Source organism: Cucurbitaria berberidis, assembly GCF_010015615.1.
Source record: "Cucurbitaria berberidis CBS 394.84 unplaced genomic scaffold K460scaffold_3, whole genome shotgun sequence".
NCBI lineage: Eukaryota > Fungi > Ascomycota > Dothideomycetes > Pleosporales > Cucurbitariaceae > Cucurbitaria > Cucurbitaria berberidis.
In genome coordinates, this window is record NW_024468937.1 from 1,408,556 (window position 1) to 1,430,713 (window position 22,158).

The 22,158-nt window shown below is 50.4% G+C and overlaps 7 protein-coding genes across 7 annotated transcripts; 3 read left to right on the forward strand and 4 right to left on the reverse strand.

Moving 5' to 3' along the window:
- Positions 1-4,052: 4,052 nt before the first annotated feature.
- K460DRAFT_336806 (siderophore iron transporter-like protein mirB) lies at positions 4,053-6,208 on the forward strand. Its single transcript, XM_040930986.1, has 3 exons — positions 4,053-4,448; positions 4,514-5,127; positions 5,184-6,208. Exons 1-3 carry the CDS (start codon positions 4,225-4,227, stop codon positions 6,128-6,130), a joined length of 1,785 nt encoding a protein of 594 aa, XP_040787568.1. The 5' UTR covers positions 4,053-4,224; the 3' UTR covers positions 6,131-6,208.
- Positions 6,209-7,749: 1,541 nt separating this feature from the next.
- On the forward strand, positions 7,750-8,958 carry K460DRAFT_101571 (uncharacterized protein). The gene is made up of 2 exons (XM_040926494.1): positions 7,750-8,458; positions 8,513-8,958. Exons 1-2 carry the CDS (start codon positions 7,969-7,971, stop codon positions 8,890-8,892), a joined length of 870 nt encoding a protein of 289 aa, XP_040787569.1. The 5' UTR covers positions 7,750-7,968; the 3' UTR covers positions 8,893-8,958.
- Positions 8,959-13,863: 4,905 nt separating this feature from the next.
- On the reverse strand, positions 13,864-15,658 carry K460DRAFT_416340 (uncharacterized protein). Its single transcript, XM_040937796.1, has 3 exons — positions 15,401-15,658; positions 15,156-15,340; positions 13,864-15,099 (listed from the first exon to the last, which is right to left on the reverse strand). The coding sequence occupies exons 1-3, from the start codon at positions 15,611-15,613 to the stop codon at positions 13,890-13,892; spliced, it is 1,608 nt and encodes a 535-aa protein (XP_040787570.1). The 5' UTR covers positions 15,614-15,658; the 3' UTR covers positions 13,864-13,889.
- A 131-nt stretch (positions 15,659-15,789) lies between these two features.
- On the reverse strand, positions 15,790-16,507 carry K460DRAFT_365923 (uncharacterized protein). Its single transcript, XM_040933269.1, has one exon. It carries the CDS (start codon positions 16,437-16,439, stop codon positions 15,978-15,980), a length of 462 nt encoding a protein of 153 aa, XP_040787571.1. The 5' UTR covers positions 16,440-16,507; the 3' UTR covers positions 15,790-15,977.
- A 37-nt stretch (positions 16,508-16,544) lies between these two features.
- On the reverse strand, positions 16,545-17,014 carry K460DRAFT_101613 (uncharacterized protein). Its single transcript, XM_040926495.1, has one exon. The coding sequence runs from the start codon at positions 16,936-16,938 to the stop codon at positions 16,651-16,653; it is 288 nt and encodes a 95-aa protein (XP_040787572.1). The 5' UTR covers positions 16,939-17,014; the 3' UTR covers positions 16,545-16,650.
- A 177-nt stretch (positions 17,015-17,191) lies between these two features.
- K460DRAFT_394764 (uncharacterized protein) lies at positions 17,192-19,218 on the forward strand (the record flags this gene model as incomplete). Its single annotated transcript, XM_040936012.1, has 4 exons — positions 17,192-17,283; positions 17,350-17,394; positions 17,444-18,689; positions 18,824-19,218. The coding sequence occupies 4 exons, from the start codon at positions 17,192-17,194 to the stop codon at positions 19,190-19,192; spliced, it is 1,752 nt and encodes a 583-aa protein (XP_040787573.1). The 3' UTR covers positions 19,193-19,218.
- A 407-nt stretch (positions 19,219-19,625) lies between these two features.
- K460DRAFT_416343 (uncharacterized protein) lies at positions 19,626-21,347 on the reverse strand (the record flags this gene model as incomplete). The annotated part of the gene is made up of 1 exon (XM_040937797.1): positions 19,626-21,347. One exon carries the CDS (start codon positions 21,345-21,347, stop codon positions 19,626-19,628), a length of 1,722 nt encoding a protein of 573 aa, XP_040787574.1.
- Between the last annotated feature and the right edge of the window lie 811 nt (positions 21,348-22,158).

Genomic DNA, 22,158 nt, shown 5'->3' on the forward strand with positions numbered 1-22,158 from the left:
TCGTATTGTGTCACTGCTCTTCTCACTTTTCGCGTCACCTTTCCCTGAACGTCGTTTGGTGGCCGTTGCGCTGACACCATGAACCTCAACAACCCAAAGCGACAGACGAAGCTCTCTTTTTCCGCCCAAACGGCTGAGATCAACGACAATCCGAACAACAGGTAGGCAACCTGCCAGAGGTAGGCAACCTGCCAGTTCTCCCCCAACTTGAGTGCTTACCAAACTCAGGCCCCGTCTTCAAGATGCGTCAAATCAGCTGAAGCAGTCCGCGACAGTACAGACACAGAGTACTCTCAGTGCCTGGCGACGATTGCATCCTAGGCAAAAACCAGTATTTCGCGCGATGGCTAGCCTACCTATGCCAACAAGCTCAACTGAACCCAACAGCACCTCAAGCTGCACTTCACACGATATAGCAGACGATCTAGAATGCCATGAAGACCTACAACACCGTGGCGGTCTTGGAATCCATGAAAGTCTACGTGGAGAGACCCTTGCACGTACAGATCCCGTTAGCCAATTTAGCGCTGTTGTTGCGACTATAGTTCTCGATGACGATGAGCCTCTCCCGGGTATTGAAGAATTAGATACGGAGCCTTTGGCTGAAGATTCAACAGTCTCGCCTGAGAGTATTCAGCCTGTTTCCGAAACTCAACGAGCTTCGTACTTCCAAGACCTTCGGAAGGCCATACAGGGTTCCCTCAAAGAAGAATGGGAAAAGATAGAGATGTTTTTGCGTACGTACGAACCAAAAGATGCGCATGAATTCAACCACGTCTTCGAAGAGTTTCGTCGTCGAGAGTCCGGGCTTTCAGGTTGGAACCCAGCCTTCCTCGTGACGCCATCTGGAAACCCTGGCCACCGTATACATCTGAAGCTGCATTACCCAACTTTCTATACACAGCACTTGGAGTATGGTGAGTCCGCCGACGACTCGAACAATTCTACGAAGCTCCTTATGCAAAAGGGGCTGAATGCGTCGAACGCTTTCTGGTACGAGTCCTGTTGCAGAAGGTAACTATCTTTTAGGGTTCGGTCCATCTTTCCATGGTTTTGGTTCTCTGCAAATGTGAATGTTTATAGAATTGTTGAAGTTCCGTTATCAAGTGGCTTTTGACCTAGCAGTACACGAACTCGGCGATCACGGCAAAGTGTAGAGAAGGTATCAGCGAAGTTTATCGTGAACCGAAATCTACCAAGCGCCCAATGCGTTTAATACGTGTAACCTAAAGTGCTGAGTGGTAACTCTATGCCCCACGAAGCTAGCCAACCATTTAGTGGTTGAATCGATCGAGATTGCCGAAATAGGACTTCCCTGAGATTCGCTGGTTTGATGACTGGTGTTTCGGCAACGAAGAAGATGCTGACTAAGGTATCTCTGAGAATGCCGTGCAGAGAGAACCGTCGCCAAGGTAAGCAAAGTAGAAGCGTACACTGTCGCTTAATGGTACACAATTTCAATAGAAGGCAAGGTACATCTACACGCGCAGTATGCGGTTTCTCTTGTGTTGTAGCATCGGTCATGCCGGCTAAGGTTACATTGAGTGGGGTTGATGACGACTCCACCCCGCTTTCAAGGAGCCCAACAAAGCTAATCAGCTACCTCGCTTAGTGCCCACAGCCGCTTTGAGAATTGGATTATAATGCAACAGATTGCCAAACTTCCATCAATCATCCGGTATGGTGTGTAAGTAGTCACTCGACCTTGAAGTTGGTCCAGCGGTATCTAACGTACCTCAGATCGGCTAGCATCCGTCGCTTTCATTCCATGTCAGCTTCCGACGAGAGCCGGGTTGTAAGTTTCTCCACATTCAGGAGTTCGAGTCCTTTATCTAACAGTTTATCAGCGATTCCCGGTACCGGAAAAACATTATCCTTTTTTTTCTGCCTTTTCCTGCCAGGATATAGGAGGACGATGAAGATGATAATGACGAACGTGAACAGCAAGTAAGACCTGCTGCCATGTGATTCTTTTTTTGGCTTGTTCTAATAAACGTAACAAACTGATCGTACATAATGAGTTGGTTAAACTCGTTAGACTAATCGAACGCGACAAACTCATTGAAGCGACAAACTCATTGAACGTTTCAAGCTAATCGAAGACAGTGAATGTAGGACATGATGAACGGCGTATTAGTTCAGCCCACGGACTAGTCAAGGGCTCAGGAAGCCTGCAATGTCCGTCTGCACCCGCACTCACTGCCAGTAAACATGTCCGTTGTGGTGTATCGGCATTGGTCGCTTTCAGGCCTTGGAAGGCACCGTGGTCGTCGTTTTACGACCAAGACAAAAAGAGGGCTCTGATTAAAGTGCAGCCTAGTGGGCTTCACGTTATTTTGAGATTTGCTCATAGAATTGGAAAGCGATGCGAATGCCTCTAGGCTACCTCGATGCGCTGAATCAATGGCCGGTATGCTCGGTGTCATACCTACCAAGGCACTTTCGCGGCAACTATGCCGCTCTCGATCCGCTTTCTCCGAGCGTGAAGCCAGCCACATTCTTCGATTCTGGATTGGTCTTTGTTAACTATCTGGGCGGGGGGTGGGTATATCTCCATGCTATACAGACGGAGGATGCTGAATTCGTGGCAAAACTATGTTTCAGAGAGTTCTAGATTCGAACACGTCCGGAATTCGCGATGGCGCTACCACACAAAATTCAAGTAGCCAAATTTCACTAGTAGAAGCACAGAAGAGGTATTCTTCTTTGTTTTCTTCAAGTTGCTTGGGTGTGTTCATTCTCCGAAGACGTTATTCCCAATATTTCGAGTTGGGTTCAATGAGAGACCTTGAGCAACGCAAGATTCCTAGCTTCAGATGACCCACCTAATCACAAACAACCCTGCGATACATCAAGGGTCCAGTTCCTGCGAACTCATTCGATGGCCCGGTCGTTTCTCGTAACACAAATATAGGCATGGAGCCGAATGTCGTAACGTACGAGGATGCACATCCCAACCCCGGCCCTTATTTGCGTATCCTTGTGCTATGAGCGTCCAGATTCATGTGCTTCTGCCTCGAGCCTACATCACCCGAACATTGAACACGCGATATCACGTCTTGTTAGCGAGCAATCCAATATTTTCTCTAGCTGGCGCCGGGAGCTGGCGCCCAGCCGATGGATAGTTGTGGTGTGGAGAACGCCATGCCCACGGGCGCTACACATCCGTCACTATTGTGGCCCAGCATCCGCTACACTTCATCGATGATGTAGTTGTAAAAACATGTGGCAGGTTAAACTCGAGCACGGCGATGAATTAGCTAATGCAATCTGTCAAAAATGTGATTCAAGTCAAGGGGGATGGTACTACTGCGGCGATGCGGGGGTTAGAATGATGGCCGCTGGTTTCCAATACGGCGGAGACACCCTACACCTACGTGCGACCAACATCTGCAGCACCTATCATGTTGTGGTCGCGTACGACACCGACCGAGGAAACGCCGCTAAGCAATAGATCATTAGATAAGATTAGAAACAAAGTCCGACGCTAGCTTGTATTGGCAGGCGGTCTAGAATGGCAGTTGGCGTTGATCTGCATATTCCTCCCGCAATCCCATTCACTCCAATTTTACATGAGGGCCAGTACACTTGACAGTCACCTACAACAGTAACGGAGCAGTTAAAGCAAATGATTCATTGATATTGCATAAAAACTCCCGAGCAGCGAAAAGTTATCATCCCTCCTGAGTGAGGTATTGCCGGCCTAGATATATCAGAAACAGCGGCCGAAGCGATGGACGAGGAAGAGCCTTTGCTCCGGATGGGTCCACCTCTCATGCAAGACTGGGGCAAAGATTTGCAGTGCCTTTAGCTTATTTTGACGAAACAAATATAAGGCCACCATTAACAACAGAGCCAAGTACTTGGCATCACATCCTGCCGCTCCGCAGAAGGTGCCAAGAGTATCCAGAATTCACAAGGAGGGCGAGATTTGATCTTATCTGATCACCTAGTATTTATCTGATCATCGAGCCGCCCCTAACGCCCCTGGGCACGCACATGCCTGGCGGGTGGGAGATGATCCCAAGCCACCGGGTGGAAAGAGGGTAAAATTTTCATTCTATTATTCTTGCTACCTTCCCTGTCCGGTCATCGGAGTGTGGGATGTAGGATACTTAAGCACGGAAGGGGGTAGCTGTTGGCATTGTCCCCAACCTGCACTTCAATCTCATACCCTGCCTCTATTTCGGCAGTTCTTCGGGCATTGTTTGCTCTCGTTGAATCATGAGTGCTACCATCGACGAAACTGACGCGGTGCGACCGGCAGCCGGATTCGGTCGTCCTTCGAAGGATTTGGACATCGAGAAGACCCCAAACCATCTCCACGAGACCAACAGTGATGGCGATACAAAATCTGTCGAATCTGAGACGTTTCAAAACGGTGTTCAGCGTGTGCGCGCCATAACGGAAATATGGGGCAAGAAGACTTTGATTACCATGTTCATCTTGTATGTTAAAGTCAAACAACGTTACAAGTTTTACTCAGATGTAATGGCTGATCATATACGTCTAGTCTTTACCTGATCGAATTCGTCGCTTTCTTGCAGAACGCCATTGATGCTGCGCTCAATCCGTACATCACCTCCTCGTTTTCCAGGCACGGTCTTCTTAATGTCGGAAGCATCATGTCTACGGCTCTAGCTGGCTGTATCCCCCTTGCCACGTCAAAGGTCATCGATGTCTGGGGCCGTGTTGAAGGCTTCTTTTTCATGCTCATCGTCGTCGTCGTGGGCATGGCTTTGAAGGCCGGTTGCAAAAACATGGAAACATACATTGCTGGCCACGTTCTTTACTGGGCTGGTCACATTGGCGTTCTCTATGTCACGGATGTCATGGCTGCCGACATCACCTCCCTCAAGAACCGCATGATCATCTTCACTATTAACGGTACTCCTCGTATCGCCAGTACCTTTGCCGGTCCCGCCATCGGTGACCTGTTCATTAACCATGGCAACTGGCGATGGGCTTTCGGTGCTTTCATCATAATTTTCATCGGATGCTGCTTGCCGGCCATGGGCGTCATGGTCTACATGTATCGCAAAGCCAAACGCGCTGGCGTTATCCACAAGCAGAGGTCGAACCGCACTGTGCTACAGTCGGTCTGGTTTTACTTTGTGCAATTTGACAGTAAGTCTTTCTACATCACAGAAACCTATCTTCTGATTGTACTAACAATCGTCCAGTCACCGGCATTTTGCTGATCATGTTTGCCTTTTGTCTTTTCCTGCTGCCATTCAGTCTCGTGTCCTATGCCCCCAAAGGTTGGAAGACTGGATACATCATCGCCATGATTGTCCTTGGCATCCTTCTCTTCCCCGTATTCGCCATTTGGGAAGCAAAATTCGCACCAGTCCAGTTCTTACCATGGAAATACCTGAGGAACGGTACTATTGTCGGCTCTTGCCTCCTTTACGGTGTCATGTTCGTCTCCATCTTTTGTTGGAACGCCTACTTTAATTCGTACTTGCAAGTGGTTCACCGACAGAGTATTACCCACGCCGGTTATATTCTCAACTCCTTCTCGCTCGCATCGTCCGTCTTTAGTCCTTTTGTTGCATGGTTCATCAGCTGGTCTGGAAATTTCAAGTGGACCGCTTACGCCGGTGTACCCGTTACACTCATCGGCACCGCGCTGCTGATCCCATTCCGTACGCCATCCACCGCCCCTGGTGTGCTTGCTTTGACCCAGGTTCTTGTCGGTCTTGGTACTGGTATATTCTCTACCTGCGCTCAACTTGCCGTAATGGTGCACGTTACCCACCAGGAGATCGCCGCCATTACAGCTATCTGGGGTCTCTTCGGTAGCTTCGGATCGTCCATTGGCAATGCCATTGGTGGTGCCATGTGGAACAATCTCCTGCCCGCGGAGCTATTAAAGCGTCTCCCCGAAGAGCAGAAGGCCAACTACAGGGCCATATTCGGTGATATTGTTCTGCAGATGTCTTTCCTCGATGGCACTCCGGAGCGTGACGCAATTGTTGGCGCCTACGGAAGTGTCATGCGCAAGATGGTTATCACTGGAGCTGTGCTAGTTCCACTCTGCTTTGTTTCCATCTTTCTCTGGAAGAACGTCAATGTCAAGAAGTTGGAGGAGGAGGGTGGCAAGCAGACCAAAGGCACGGTCTTCTAGATGCTGTAACTTCAACAAACAGCACATCACTCATGTCGTAGTTAGATTTTGGGTTTCGTTTCCTTCGCTAATACCCCGAGATACCCTCCCTCGCTTGTTGTAGAGAATCTAATGTAGAATTTACTTGTGACACCATTTTGCACTGCAAAACCTCCTTCAATGTTTCATGTTCCCCACGTTCGCTCCATGCACCTTGCATCCCATTATCCCTGCGCGGCTCTAAGAACTACTCAGCGTTCGTTTAGTGCTTGCTTTCCCTCCTGACCGTTGAAATGAGTATCACAAGAAGCGGAGAACGACTGATTACCGAGGCCATCTTCGTTTTTTCCCTCGCTATTCCTAGCTCTAATGGTCTGACCAGGGTATTTCCTAGTAAGTCTAGACTTTCAAATCCTATGCAAGAACGTATGATGCAAGATGCGGTCTGGACCGTTACTGGGGCGCAGGTATCACGGGTCGCCAAGTAGCTTGGCAATCTTGTGGGGCCGCCAGCTCACCTCCATTTCTTACACCCGCCCATGCCTCATTACATCCGCATCACCACAGCCCGGAAATCCGGCAAGGCCGAACTTTTACGACTGCCCACGTGCTGCCTTACCGCACCTGGGTCGAGGCGTGGACTGGTGTAGTGAATTACTACCGCAGATCTTTTTGTCGTTGCTGACCATCCTCAGTTCCCTCCCTATCACCCCATCGGTCTGGGCGATGACACGTATTGGACGCCGGAGACGAAACGCCAGACGAAATGCATTTGCATTGCCTTGCCAGGCTTTCCGCTGCATGACCGGCTACCGAGAAGGAGCCTACCTGATGCTGCGCCTTCAGTAGGCTGAATGGTCCGGGGGCTTAACCGCTATTGTCATACTTACGCCCACCGCGCAGCATTATTGAACCATCCCCCTAGCCAGGGACAAGCGTTCCACTGAACCAAGGAGATGCGCAGCTCGGATGCTGTGACGTCGATGGAACTAAGAATATTCCTCAATCGACCCGAGCAGCTTCGGAGAAGAGTCGCGCCACTGGTAGGAATAATCAGGGTCTAGCACTTGGACCCTGAGGCTAGTGTGAATTCTTATTCTCTATCAATATTCTAGCTTTCCAAGTGCCGTAAAGCATTCATGTCCTTTATCTCATCTTGACGATACTACAGCGCCAGCTCCTCACCTTTAGCTGGTGATGTCATCGCAGATCCCGAATTCCGCAGACTTCTAGACCCTCACCCCCCAGGCTCTGGCTGTGGCGGGTGGGGTGACGACCAGGCTCCCGTGACGGCACCTCGTACTGTCATCCCCACTGGTTTCCTTTGGATAGAGGATGGGATTGGCGAAGACACGAATAAGCTTTTCGGGTGACGGTGCAATGTAGCGAAACTCATATCCCGCCTGCAAGCCCACCAGCATCCAGCGCTACCTTTTAAGTACACCGTGCGCCCACTAGAACTCGTCCGCGACAAAGATCTGGCAAATAGGTCCTCACAACATCTCCCTGTACTAACACGCGCCCTTTCGGGTTCTTGTTGTCTATCAGCTTTTAGCTCTATACCCTGGCGACTCTCCTTCCCTGTCCTGCTCCTGTCACTAGTAATATACTATCTTTGTATATGTGCCAGTGCGATTCACAGCCGCTGGCTCGCGAAGAAAACCGCCTTACTAGACCACTATGGCTCAGGGTACAAATCTGACTTCATTGATGGCGTCCTTGAACGCAGCTGATCCTGGGGCAATACAGCCTCCGTCGAAAGTCCCATAACTGGGCAAGCGGAATCCTCGACCGCCACCACGATCCTTCGCAACGATGACCCTCTCACACTGGCGCTCCGTGGAGGAGCTGCTCTCGACATGGACGATATTGCTCGTCTTGATCGAGCCATGTCACCAGCCTATGATACCATCTCGTCAATAGGAACGTCGAGCACAGCCGTCTTCAGTACCCATGACAATTCGACTGTCACTAAGCCCACCACAACTAGCACACCATATCACAGCAATGTAGACAAGGGCAAAGGCAAAGCTAAGGTGCCGTATGCCTCGTCGCTGTCGGTGGCCTATGGGTCAGGTTCGGAGGCAGAAGCACAACGGGATACCGCTCGAGGGAACGCACTCTTTGCCATGGGCGATTGGGCAGCGGGAGCTTCGGTACCTGCCGAACCACTCAAGGGCTCTGCAAGAGCAAAGAGACGGTATCGCTTTGATCGACAGATGAAGCAGAAGAAGCCAGTCGTCAAGATCATTCATCACGGAAATCCTGCCGGTACTCCATCTGAGGGAGTTACCGTAGCTGGAGATAACGATCAGGTTGTTACAGTGGCACACGTAAACGACACCTCCGGTAGGTTGCTTCACCATGCCATGGCCACCTGCCCTCGTGCTCACTCGGCAATAGAGAAACGGTACTTGCGCAGGCGCGTCACTCATCACAACGACGATCAGCTTCGTCTCGCTGAAGAAGGGCAGATCTGTTCTGCACCCATGCATATTTCGTCTCGTAGGCCATTGTCACTCACTCGAATCAGTCTCCTCATTGGGCTTACGGCCATGATGATCGTGACCATAGCACTTTCCTCTTTTGGTGCTCATCACACTGGCAAAGAACGGATTGCCTGCACAAAAGGGATTGTCTTCGGTGCTACAGTGCTCATGGCATGCTTCACGGTTCTCGCGATGATGGTTGCGAGGCGAGCTGTGCAGGAGGCCTTGCTCGCGGGTCTACTGGAGACCATTATCGGATTTACTCTCCTGGTGGAGCTTGACGACTTCATGTGACTACCCTTTTCGGCAATTACGCTGTCATGGCTCCTGCATCTGGGGCAAGTCAAACAGTCTTCCTGTCTCAATTTTCATACTCTATTATCGTTGGTAGCAGTCTTGTTGTATGGCATACTATCAATATCACTCCTATTTCCACAGGGCTATCATGCTCGTGCCTCTCACGATATGGCTCCTTGACGGACTAGTCTGAACCGGCCCTTGTACTATCGATTGGGCTAAAGGTACAGCATGAAACATTGACCCATAATTCAGGTTGCCACAATGGTGCCCTAGTCAGCATTTAGAGCCCCAATATGGCTGTGCCTGCCGCGAAGTTCATCCCGACGTACACCGCATAACCCGGCTATGCTCCCCTCGTGAAGCGCGGCTACACTTTTCGCTAGATTCATCATCGGTCAGCGTAACCCCTGGAGCAGTTGTCCTGCGTTTCTAGTGCTGCACTGCGCTGCCATTGAAGGGTTGCAGAAATCATGACTATGCATGGACTGGACTGTGCAGGAAGAGGGGTATTGCATAAGCCAATCATCGCACATCAGCGCAATGGAGAGGCAGCGGCACATCCATGCTGTTGGTACCTGTGCTGTGGATCTACGCAGATGTCGAGGATGAAATGATGCGGAACATGGACGCACGACTCAGTTGCGATACACATTCACTTCGAAATCTTACCACCGTGCTTCCACTAGAACGATTTAGCGCACGCTTGGCTAGGTCTCACATGCCCTCACCCTCAGCTTAAGGTCCCGCAACAATTGGGACGCCGGCCAACTTATGCTCAAATATCAGCAGCGATTTAGCCGAACAAGGATTGGGTGATAGTTGTGCGACTATGTTTGTCATGAGAATCCCCGACGGCGACCTCTGCAACAGAATCACTTAGAACGCCTCATGATACGCGTTACATCAACGGCCGAGGCTGTAACCCGTGGGGAACGCGGTCGTTGAACTGATGACTGCAGCTTCAAGTGTTACGAAAGGCCCCACGCGTAGAGGATCACAGCAGCGATAATGCGGATTGCCGTTGGTCGTAATTTGCTAGGTGATAAAAATTTCGAGTGGTCAGGACCAGCCATTTGCGTGTTGCTGGTTACACGCGGTGTCGACATTGTAGGCTGGCTTATGACAAATCTCTATCACTCTAGCGCTCAAGCAGAGTCAATTAGGATAGCAATGCATGCGAAAACCTAACCGATCAGGCACTCGTGATCGGTGGTTTCAATAGGGGATCTTCTCTACACGAGTCGGAGCACGAGCACAACATTGTCCAACCCAAAATGCAGTCGCTCCAGGAGCACGTCGCCGCCAGCCATAAGGCAACGAGTCCGTGCCTTTGCCTCTTCTCAACAGTTTTCAACGGCGCTTTAGGCGGTGCAGAGATCGTGGTGCTTCTTTCGGCTGCCAAGAGTGAAACAGGTGCTGCGAGCAACGCCTGTTAATTTTCGCATTCCCTGCCAATGACGCGAAACGAAATGCACCTGGTTACTGGGTGTCTTAGCCACCAAAAACACGAGGCACGCGCCGTGCCTGACCTTAAGGAACGGCGCCTTCTCGGGCGGACGTTACGTGCTGCACAACTTCGAACGTGTGGATATGTGCCCCGGAGTCGATTCGCGAAGGCTACTGTACACACTCCGCACGCTTCCCGGCGATTCCACTACTACGCTGTGGCGCTCGGTGTGCACTTACCCCTGCTGTGTCGCTAGGCTTGTGGCTGTGAGCCTTACAAGGCGAGTTTTGCTGTGCCAGCGAACAGTTCGTCAAGCCCCGATGGGCATATTTCAAAGCCGTCGCATGATGACACCTAGCGGTACCGGTAATGCTTGAGTTACAGGTGCCAAGGCGCGTGTACACGACGCAGCACAAGGACCATGGTGCGCAACGAGGACAAGGAAGAGGAAAAAGTAACAATGAGCATTGTGGGCGCAGGGCTACGAGAATATTTGCAAGGGTCTGGCTTATCCCCCCAAACACTCGGTACCTTTGTTGGCACTCCAGTCCAAGCTCCTGTGGACGCAGGGAATAGACGTGAAAACTCTGCTCTGCTGCACGTCTGATGGTGCGTGAGCTGAAGGCGACCAACAACAGCTGACAATCGCGGTAGTCACAGGAGGGAGAAGCCAGGCAAGAAACGCACGTAGTCGCTGCGTCGACTACTGCACACCTCCGAGGCCCACTGGTTTGCTGTTTATGTGGCTCTCGACGCTCGGTTCATCTGTCTTGTTGCCAAAGAACGACCCACAATGAGCGTTATGGGATCGAGGTCTTACTTTACGCCTGCATTTCTGTGGTGGTCTAGTTTTGAAACTGCCTGCTTGCGTGTGCTTCGCTCTCGCACCCGCTCGGAACCTCGAACCCTGCCCAATGAGCTGGGCGACCGACCTATCTCCGCACCAACTCGTTGTCTCCATACATTGTCTACCGCGGCTAGTTGTTGCTGTTGATCCGTTACACTACAAAATACGTTCGACTAAGACCCACTATGGAAGGGCCGCTGAAGGGCCGTTGGGGTACCATAGGTAAAAGATGAGACATCGGGATGCGCACTTGGAGAAGGGCGCTGGCCTTGAGTTTGAGGCTCTCATACTTCTTTCGGGTTTGATTGATGGGTTGAATAGTGATAAAACCGGCGTCTTGGACGCGTATGCGCAATCTCCCACTTGCTCATGTGTGCGCGCAAACTCCCTGCTGGAGCAAGCTGACGAGTCCCATCGCCAAACCGACCTGGAGCAAGGTCACCTTGCTTATCACCACAGAAGCCGCCTTGAACATCGCGCTCGCACCCCAGACCGCCGTCCAAAGGGACCTCACTGATCCGATCAAGTACACGCATATAAGACTCGGCCATCGCCACTTGATCAATCTACTATCAACTGTCATCCGCCATCTGCCTGCACCAGTACATTTACGATCCGAACCTACATCTGCCCAACGTTCCAAAACTGACGCCCAACGCCCAACCCCACGTACGATTTCCGCCACTTTTAACTATGTTTCGTTCTAGTAAGTCATTCTTGAAGTCGGTCTCGTTTCACTCGCCCAGCTGCGCCATCCCGGCTCTGCTCCGCCATGCGGAACTGATAGCATGCCCCGCACTACGCCCACCGTACTGCAAGTTTCGCACCCCTCCTTCTCATGTTTTCGATATGTTCCTCCGCGCTGACAGCCGGGCCTGCTAGCCTTCGGTGTCAAACTTCCCTCCCGCAGCTCGCTTGCTAGCATCGGTATCCCAGACCACTGCGATGCCCTAGCGATATATTTTCGCTGGGTGAGGCAACGATACTATCGCGCGCATGCGGAGATGGGGCCTGGGCTTGCTTCGTCGGTGCGTTCGATGGACGAAGGCGATGAGACTACTCCTCAGTTGCACCCGCCTGCACTTGGAATGCCGCTTGAGATGGGGAGGCTGACAGTCGACTTGTTGTGTGTTGGTGCGCGATTCGAGGGCGAGGCCTTGAGGTACGCACGTGAGATCGATGTTCTTGGGTGAGGGCGACCATCAAGGGCACATGGGAAGGGCGAAAGGGCGGTCACGCTGGTCTTGGCCGTTACGCTGGAATATACGACGGGACGAGTGTATGACAGCTACACGATTTTTATTGTTGGTTCTTTATGTTTGGTTTACTTGTATGATATCACTCGGCTTGGAAAACGGATAGATAAAGACTCTAAAATATTTAGTTTGATCATGGTCTACGTAGGCGCTTCTTGAACTTTTTTTGCTACTCATGGACGCCCGTAAGGGCTGATTAGAAGTTGCGCTTCATTACTGTGGAATGCATCCTATGGATAGGTAGCTTAGCTATGCCTTGCGATGGAGTTGCGCGCTCCAACAGACTGTTGTCTCTCAGTGCTGCTCCCTGCAGTTTGAGGCTGGAACAGAAAAGTACTAAGCTCAATTGAGTCTAGAAGAACGTCTTCAGTTGCAGCCCTGCCCTGGGGCTGGAGCCTTGGAACACATCCTCTAAATCCTGCTCATCTCTTCGTGGCTCCATCGATGGACGTGGCCCGCCAATCATACTGATTCTATGCGCCCTGTCTACATGCCACATTTCTCTATACAGATTGCCGGTCACTCCTAACGCCATGGAACCTGCTTCAGCGGCTGACGCGGGGCTCGAAATAGCTGTGCGGGCCTGGTACGCGTTTACCGAGACTGATCTAAGGGGGGTATCCGATGTTCTTCGTCGCTTCGGACACATTCGTGCGTCGTATACCTCAGATCTATGCGATTTTACGAACTATCGACCAATTAGCCTCAAATGATATATTTTAGGTAGCGAGACCGTCTCGACCTATCCTGGAAGAATCAATGTAATCACAAACATTTCAGCACTCAAAGTACTCTCACAGAACCAGCGATAGCTCAACTAGGGCGTAGGCGCTTTGGAAATCCTCTTAAGAGACTACTGACTTATCATTCCTATTCAGCTAGAGGACTTTACCTGAGGCATTCAAGAGCCATTCCGCAAGGTATGACTCCCTAGAAGCGCAAGCAATTTTACTGACTAGAGCACTTGTCTTGGAGAAAGAAGATGGAAGACACCGCCATTTCGCAGCTGTTAATGATGTTCCCTTTGGAACTACCCTAAGGACATGTTTAACGGGTACGACACGAAGCGTGGAGTTCACCGTGACAGAAACGCTGCGGAAATTATGCGCAATCAACGCCCCGCAGTGCTCGACTGCTGGCGCACTTTCCTTTCGCGTTTGACCGTCAGTGGAACTGCTAGTCACACAAGGAGGGACCTCATGTTCTCCAAGTGTGATATATATGAAACTAGGTCCCACGGAAGACATTGCTTCCAGTTTGGTAGTGTAAGCGGGCCTGGTGACCAATTCAGGGTCATTGCGGCGGCGATTGATTACAGGCAAGCTGAACGCACCCGGGTAGCTAAGTAGTCTTGTTATATATCGTAGACCCGAAAAAGGTCTGATCTAAGTGTAACCACTATAACCATGGCATATCCGGAATCATTTGACTATGCACTAGTCTACGTGATGTGCGGAAAGTACTGCGACCAATTCGGTACAACAAACGTCGATTCTTCCAAGTGTGTCAAGTTCCAAAAGCTCTCCACAATGAGGTATACCCTGCAGGCACTATACACAATGCCACAGACGGGAATGAGTATGAGAATAGCACCTGCGTAAATCCCTCTCCACGTGCCACTGTCACCTCCAATGTTGCCCCATAGTGCCTCAGCAAAGATGAATGGGACGGCTAGAGGGCCAGAAGAGGCGAGGATGATAGCGGAAATCTTCCAAATGTATGCTTCTGCATCAGATCGAAAGGAATTATTCCATGCAATAAGATGGACCCCGCCGTAGAGAAACCCGGCAAACGCGAATGTGGCCAACATTGCGCCGCGAGACACTGTCGACATCTTGGGAACATCGTCCACACGGTCAACTAGCATCTTCTCATGGCATTTGCCCAGAAACGTGTTACTCGGGTAGTACTTCAGGGTTGCCTTCTCGGCAAACTCCCAGCGACGCATGTCGTTTTCATCTAAAAGAAGTTTTCCTGGCACTGTATTTACAAGAGTTTTGACAACAGTTCGTGGGTGTTCGGCGCAGAAGCCTTTGAATATGAATCCCTGGTAGGAGTCCCCCACTCCCAGGATGACTTGGCCTTCCTCTCTAGGGATTGCTGCTGGGTGACCTCTTGATGCTTCTAGGAGAGCGTGAGACATCTTAAGGGGATTGCGTTGCCGTTGCTGTCTCGTGCCAGAGTAAAGAGCCAGCAAGCTTGCGAGCTCTAGATTATTACTTGCACTGATCAATGTCGGCTCGTCAACATCGAGAGGTTTGTTCCACCATAACATAAAGATTATCAAGGCACAGATGCAGTGGGCGAATGTGTTGAGTTCGAGGAGTGATGTCGATAGGCCAATGCTCCATCGCGTGAAGCACTGGATGCAAAACCACATAGCCTGTACACAGACAATTGTCTTTGCAAGATTGTTGGCCTTGCTTTTGTCTTGGATCTCTGCACGGGAGAGGTCTGGAAGGAGATTCGGCTCGTGGTCAAGTAAGAATCGAAACCCGTCAGCGGACAATATCATTCGGCGCCGATCGTTCTGAAACACGTTCGGCTCAACATTACGGGTGTCTAATGCGAAGCCTCCCATCAATGCGTAGAAGGAATGCGTGGTAGTCCATTGGTGCCTGGCGGGTTGCTGGTCGGATGCAGTCTTGCTTCTGCAGTCCATTAAGTAAACGCTGTTGCAGTCACGGACCCATGCCGATAAACTCACCTTAAGCTATCGCTTTCTTCCATGGTCCCACTTATCACTTCGATCCCCCATTTAGGCTGGACCTTTGCTAAGAGGGTTACAAAAGAGTGAACCCAGCCTCGTCCACTCTTTTGGCTATATACCTCGTGCACATGGTGTCCTAGCTTTCGAGCTTCGCGCCATTGAGACAAGGCGACAAGCGCTACCTAACAGGGCATGAACTATCAGCACAGCTTGAAGCTCAAAGCTACTCTTTGAGATCATACCAATTCGGGTGCTAGCAGCGCAGTTACTAACCAAAGCACTTTCCGCCTGGTAGCTTCGGCCGTCCTTTGATACTTTGGGATATTCAGATGTACAGCAGTCCAGACGCAAAGAGTAAGGGTAATGAGGCACGACGTGAGTATGCTAGATGTGCCGCGGACGTACGGTTCCGCTTTCCAGCCGTATATGGTGGTGTTGCTCGGTGCCGCGTTCATGTCGACTAGTTTTCAGGACGATTATCATAGGGATGAAGAATGTTGGCAATAATGAGATGACTTGTTTATTCGAAGATCGACATGCATCGAGTTCTTATCCGAGAGTAGGCATCAGGCTGCAGCTGAGTCGATGGCGCAGCGCACAGCCTCAGCCACAAGATCCTGCTATTGGCTCGCGGGACAGGGAGGCTGTCGAGCGCATGACGCACAATAACCCAATGTAAATCAACCCAATCACTCTATTAAAGCTGACGTTTCGGCCGTTCGATCGGCGGTATCTTGTAAATGTGGTTTTCCTAACGTCCGTTCCGCCGAGTTCGTGCAAACACTGTGCATCCTAATTAGGAAAACTTTCGAACGCTTCTCACGCAATCTTCTTCGAATTTCCTCCATCTGCTCCCCCAATTCCCATCAGGAAAGCAATCCTAACAACAGCCACCCAGACTGTAAACAGGAAGTTGAAATAATCCCCTCCCCGCCACTTTGTAGTCTCCAGTCGACCCTGTTGCTTGAGGGCACCATACATCGTTGCAAGTAAAGCGACATCGACAAGCAGAGTTGCGGCTTGAACAACCCTCCACACCTTGGGGTCGGGACTCGCACGTAAAAGTACGGCGAACATGATCGCCATGAAGGCGTAGAGCGCGGCTGATTGATGAAACAGACATTCGTGAAATCGTTGCAAGGGCGCTAAGTCAGCTGGGACTACGGTGTTCAGAACGTCTGCGGGTGTGAAGATACAAGCGAGGATGGTGAAGAATAGCACGATAGGGTCAACCCAGGTGAACCATGCGCGGTAGAAAGTGTGAACGTGTGGTTTCGTCATTTTAGTTCCTGAGGATTTGAGGAACTAAAAAAAGGTGGGTTCGAGCGAGGTTTCAAAGAGATTCACAAACACTAGTTTCGAGGGGTGAGCAGTTTTTGTAGTCGTGATGGGCTGATCTGATGTAAGCGAGGGGGACCTGGTGAGTGTTGGGGCGTGGGAGTGAGTGCTGACTATTTCGAAGGCTATTGGCCTCAACCAACCATGAGATTGCCTATAATAAGCAGTTGTTCTGGCGTGAGAACAAACCCATTAAAGAAAAGATGCATGGTATGCACAAGTGGAGATGTATCCAAAATGAGTAACAGCCAGACAAGTTGATAAACGCTTGGTCTTTCAACTCTTCAGGTTCTCCGAAAGGCGTCGGTGAGTATGCGCTGTCATAGGATGATTCCAATGCCCCGGCCGACGATCTCGAGCACCTGGAACGTCTTCCTTGGACTCGGGCTCCCATCGAGGAGGAGAGGAAATCCATTTGTAGACCGAATGTGTAGTATGCCATTATATGGCTCAAGCGCAAAGGAAGAATTATACCGTATTTGGGCCGTGATTAGCCTGAATACACTTTCGATACCTGATAGGTCTGCTCGTATACTCACGTGACATACTAACCACGCTTGCCTCACTCGGTTACCTTCGCGAACCCTTGCTCAATCTCCACATCTGTCACCACGCTATGAATGGCGGCTAGCCTACGGGTAGGGCGCGCATCGCAACCTGGACTCGTCGTCCTTTTTCTATCATCTCTACTAAAGATGATGTGCAGCACATCCACTCCCGAGTTGCACCGCCTAAAGGCGACACGTAAATACAGTACCAAAGTGAAAACTGGGTGTCGGACATGCAAGTAAGTAGGCACTTATATGCTTGCAAGATGTGCAAGGTGTATCTATAGCTAACGAGCTCGTTGTAGAATCCGGCGCATCAAGTGCGATGAAAGGAAGCCAACATGTGCAAGGTATGCATGCCTGTACGTACTGAAGTAAGTCTGCTTTTAACCCAGATAGATGTACAAGTACGGGTCGCAAGTGTGACGGCTACACTCAAGATGAAAGCTCTAACCCCCAATCGCTCGTCTCCGGTCAATCGTCTAGCTCCCTTAGCACGGTTACCATATTTTCCGGTCTTGGTGACAGTGCTCTCTACCTAGAGTTCTACTATCACTGTGCCCGCCCCACACTTGCTAGCAACTTCGACCGCGATTTTTGGTCTCACACGGTCCTCCAGATGGCCCAATCCGAGTCTTCAATCCGACATGCTGTTATTGCATTGAGCTATCTTGTCAAGACTGAGCCGGGCAACTTGAAGCAAGCTCGCGCTGCCTCTTTGACTGATAGTCGTAGGCCCCTCCTCCTTCATTACAACAAAGCGGTCCGATGCCTTGTCGATCGGATAGCTCAGTCCTCACACTCTGTAGAGGTTGGGCTCGTCGCTTGTTTACTCTTCACATGCATCGAGTTCCTGAGAGGTGAATACCATGTCGCGTTCACACACCTTTACAATGGACTCAAGATCATTGCCGAATGGAGACAACGACCCCTGTTCACTTTGAAAGAAGTTTCATCATCTCCGTCATCTTCTGTTGCAATTGCAGAAAAAGTGGATGGGAGAAGAAGAATTGGAGGTAACCTTGTCCCCATGTTCATCCGAGTTATGGCGACTGGGTTATTATTTGGCGCCCCGTTTGAGCCACTCCTCGATAATCTTTGCCCACGCGCGCAGAACCTCAAAGGGTGTGCTTTCACGAGTGTTATGGATGCCCAACTCGCAATCTATGACCTTCGAAATACGACTGTGGTTTTAGTCGGGGTGATTACACAGAAGCTCTATGCTGGCATCTCACCAACAACCGAAGACTTACAATACCACGCACATCTTCTTACCTGCCACGAATCCTGGTTTCAGGCCCTAACTAGCTTAGAATGTGGAGGAGGGTTGTCGGCCGGAGACAGGATTGTAGCAAGCTCACTCAAGATATCACACTACGCTACTTACATCGCCTTGGCAGGGGCCCTGGATGTCCACCAGATCTCCTTCGATGCGCACATCGCTAGCTTCAAAGCATTGAACCAGCATGCGAAGATCGTGCTCGACTCGATGGACCTACCAACCTCTTCTTTGTCAGCGTCCGCTGCTACCCCCTCCAACTCGCCATCTTCATTCAGCGACAGCAAAACATCGACACCCTCTTTACACGGATCCAAGGCACCAGCCGCGCACTTTACATTCGAGATCTCATTGATCTTTCCACTTGTACGTAAGCCCTGGATGTAGACAGCAAGATTTGCTTAGGCCATGAACTAGGATTTAGACCTAGCCGACGCATGGGGCAGACCTTTTTCTTTGTTATACTTTCAGAATACCTACTAACAGAGCACTCTCTCTAGTACTTCGCCGTAATGCGCTGCCGCTGCCCTACCACGCGCCGTGAATCTGTCTCTTTCCTTGAAAGAAACCCCCCACGTGAAGCCCTCTGGGACGCCGAGCAGCATGCTCTAGTAGCGAGGCGTGTCATTGCCATCGAAGAAAGTGAGATGGATGGCGAAACAGGCAGGCCGGTGCCAGCAACTCGGCTTGCGAACGCAGTTATCCATGGAGACATGGACAAAAACGGCGGTTTCTGGGTTAGTTTCACGACGGCCTCGTGGATCGTCGGGGGTCGCGTTCCACAAGATCCTAGCCGCCACCGGGGTGAAAGCGATCCACTGAGGGAAGATTCAGAATGGGATGAGTGGTTTGTCATGCCAACAAAATAGATAGTGTTCTAATAAGGATAATACTGGTAGCTTCGCGAATATTCTCCACACCTTGCATAGTCTGTGCGTGCGAACGCAGTTCAAACTAAATCTCTTCGTTCTAAGGTTAAAGGATTTATAGAGAAAAAGAAGTTATAGAGCTTAGAAATCTCTCTATAAATTATAAAAGCATTATTGTAATGTAATAAACAGTATAGTACTGATGGAAAATCTAGTCGCAGAATTGTAGAACTAATGTTAGCTACGTAACAGCAGCAGAATAAAGCCAGCAATTGCTTTGTAGATTCGGGTATCTCTCAAGCAATCATTGAAGAAAGGCGAAAGAGCCTTGAAATAAGAGGTATTCGCCACAAAATCCCAAAAATCTCGCATCCGTCTTTACGACTAGTACTCCAATAGTAGGTCCTTGTCGATTTCTTGCCCACAAAGCAGACTAGTCCTCAAAGTCCCAGTAATATTTATCCATCTCAGTCTGTAGCCCCTCAATCCTGCGAACCTCATGCTCACTGCACTGGAATAGCGGCGGGCCTCCAACGGCGCACGACGTTGAGCAGCTACAGGGAATGATGCCGTCATTTGTCTTCTTGAGCCGAATCTGCTCCTCCCATGATTTGATCTTCGGAGTGTGGTCTACTCGTTTATCGTTGAGAAGGTGCTGCCAATGTTTGCGCGTGGAGTTCTTCACGCAGCCGCTGAGGCTGTATGTGACACATTTTGGGGCCTTGAAAGCCGTCTGTGTCTCATTTAGGCCTCTCAGCGCGTCCCATGCGAACACGAAAAAATAGTCTATCCATTCTTTTTGGCAGGAGTGTGGGTCGTTACCGTCGGTGCCGAGAGCTCGGGCCCAGGGGCATACGGCGTTTTTGTGCTTAGGGCTGAAGAATCGGAAGTCGAGGTTTTGAAGGGCCGGGAAGGTCTTCAGCGTATTGACGTGGACTGGACCCTCTTCTCTAATCACATACAGTGGTACGTGGCGGATCGGGTGAATACCGATGAAGCGAAAAAACATTGCAGCAGACATCTCGAGCTGAATATTTCGCAGAAAAGAAGCATGTGGAGAGAAGCTGCGAATGCTAGTCCAAATAGTCGCGACCGATGCGAGCTGCTCGTATCTTTCATCCAAGGAGTGAAAGTGTCGTGCACCCAGTGCGCAGAACCGTTTGGTAGTGTCGCGATATGCTACTTCCATGGCTTCATTTCGTACCTGTTTGCTCACGCGCATGATGGTCATGTTGGGTCGCTCAATATCGGGATCTCGATTACGATGAGAGCCGCTTCCGTCATCATACAAGACGCCAGAACCGAGCGTTAATGTCTTCGTGGGGATCATAGCGAGATCTGGCGCAACGACAGGGCCGATGATGTGAAGATAGATAGCTTCGCGCATCTCAGATGGAAGATCCAGCAGTCTAAAGGAATTCCCGTTACTCTTCCACCACATGCGCTGCTCCTCGTACTGCATCTCGGTGAACTGCAACTCGTATTCGGAATGCCAGTCATACGTCTCTCGGAGCCATGTAGTTGCCTGGGAGACAAGGTATGCGTTGTCGTCATTAAAATGGAATACTGTCATGTTGTCGATAATAGGTTCGTGACCTGTTAGGACTTTAATCGCAACAGTATGCCGCACACTCTTAGGGCTCTGCAGCTCTGCAAAGGTGTACCATTGCCCGTCGTACATTGTAGGTATATGAAAACCGGCTCGATTGCAAACGTTCTCGATATCGTCGGTACCCGCAAGAGACGCGGAAAGAAGATCTTTCTGGTCCATGTGGCGATGGCTGTATTTGGCGAGAAAATGGAAGCTGCGCCTTCGCTCTTCTTGGATAAAGTCGTGAATGCCGCAGATGACAGCGTCAGAGGACGTAGAACTGTCCATGATAACGTCATTCTTCAGCTGAGCGAAATACTGTCCGTTGCGATCCGTGTCACTCGTCTGGTACTCGTCGACACGATCAGTTGATGATGCCGACACTTCTGACACAGTGTTAAGTTGCGTATTCGAGCAATCAGGTCGCGATGGTAACTCTTCAAGTTGCGTTGAGTGCTCACTGGCCCCACGCACGGCTGAGGACGGTAAGGCTGAGACAGTTTCGACGTCTTGCTCGAGACCGGTGAGGCCTAGAGTGGCGAGCGACTGCTCTAAAGGGCCCATATTGTAAGTAACGGAGTTCCGATGTGCTATAGGCTGTCTGTTTGTTTGATGGGGTAGCCCTGGAGTAACAGTGAGGCTTGGTCGTACCTGCAGCAACAGTCGCGCTAGGCTATTCTGGGACGAGTTTGATCTTCAAACCGCAGTGAAGGTGAAAGCACATATGCAAACAGAGCCGGGCCAAGTTCAATCACTACAGTATATATACCGTACATGCATACTGGGAGCGAAACTTCGCTCGTGATTTCTGTGAAGTAAACCAATAACCTGGGTAGTTAAACAACCATCTCACCACATCAGCAGGAAGACCGCAAAGACTAACAGGCAGAATTCACGCTCTCTGATTCTGTAGAAACAGCCTTGAAACAGCCATTGTTGACTTGTGGAAACCTCGCGCTAGTTCATAGAGACGACACTTGATCTAGCCTACCATGCGGATAGTCGGTGTCGCGTGGTTTGTGCTCGATAAATATGTACCATGACATCAACCACTGCATACGAAGCGCAGACTTCGGATGCAACTTGCTGAGCTGCGTTCCTCGTGAGTGGTTCAGCGCTGTCATAGATAAGGATTGGGGAACGCTTGCCCAGCCCATCGGTACTTTATGATGTACGATAATCGCTCACTGTCTCTTTGTCGACTTTGGATAATATAGGAAAGAACGAGATGCTGAATGTGTAACACTTCATATAATCGTAGCTAAAAATACGTAACGTAACGTAACCCACCACGCTGATGCTGACGCTAATGCTCTGCTAATAAAAAACGGGAATCATAGTCCACCGGGGACTTGCTCGTAGCTGCATGCTTTGC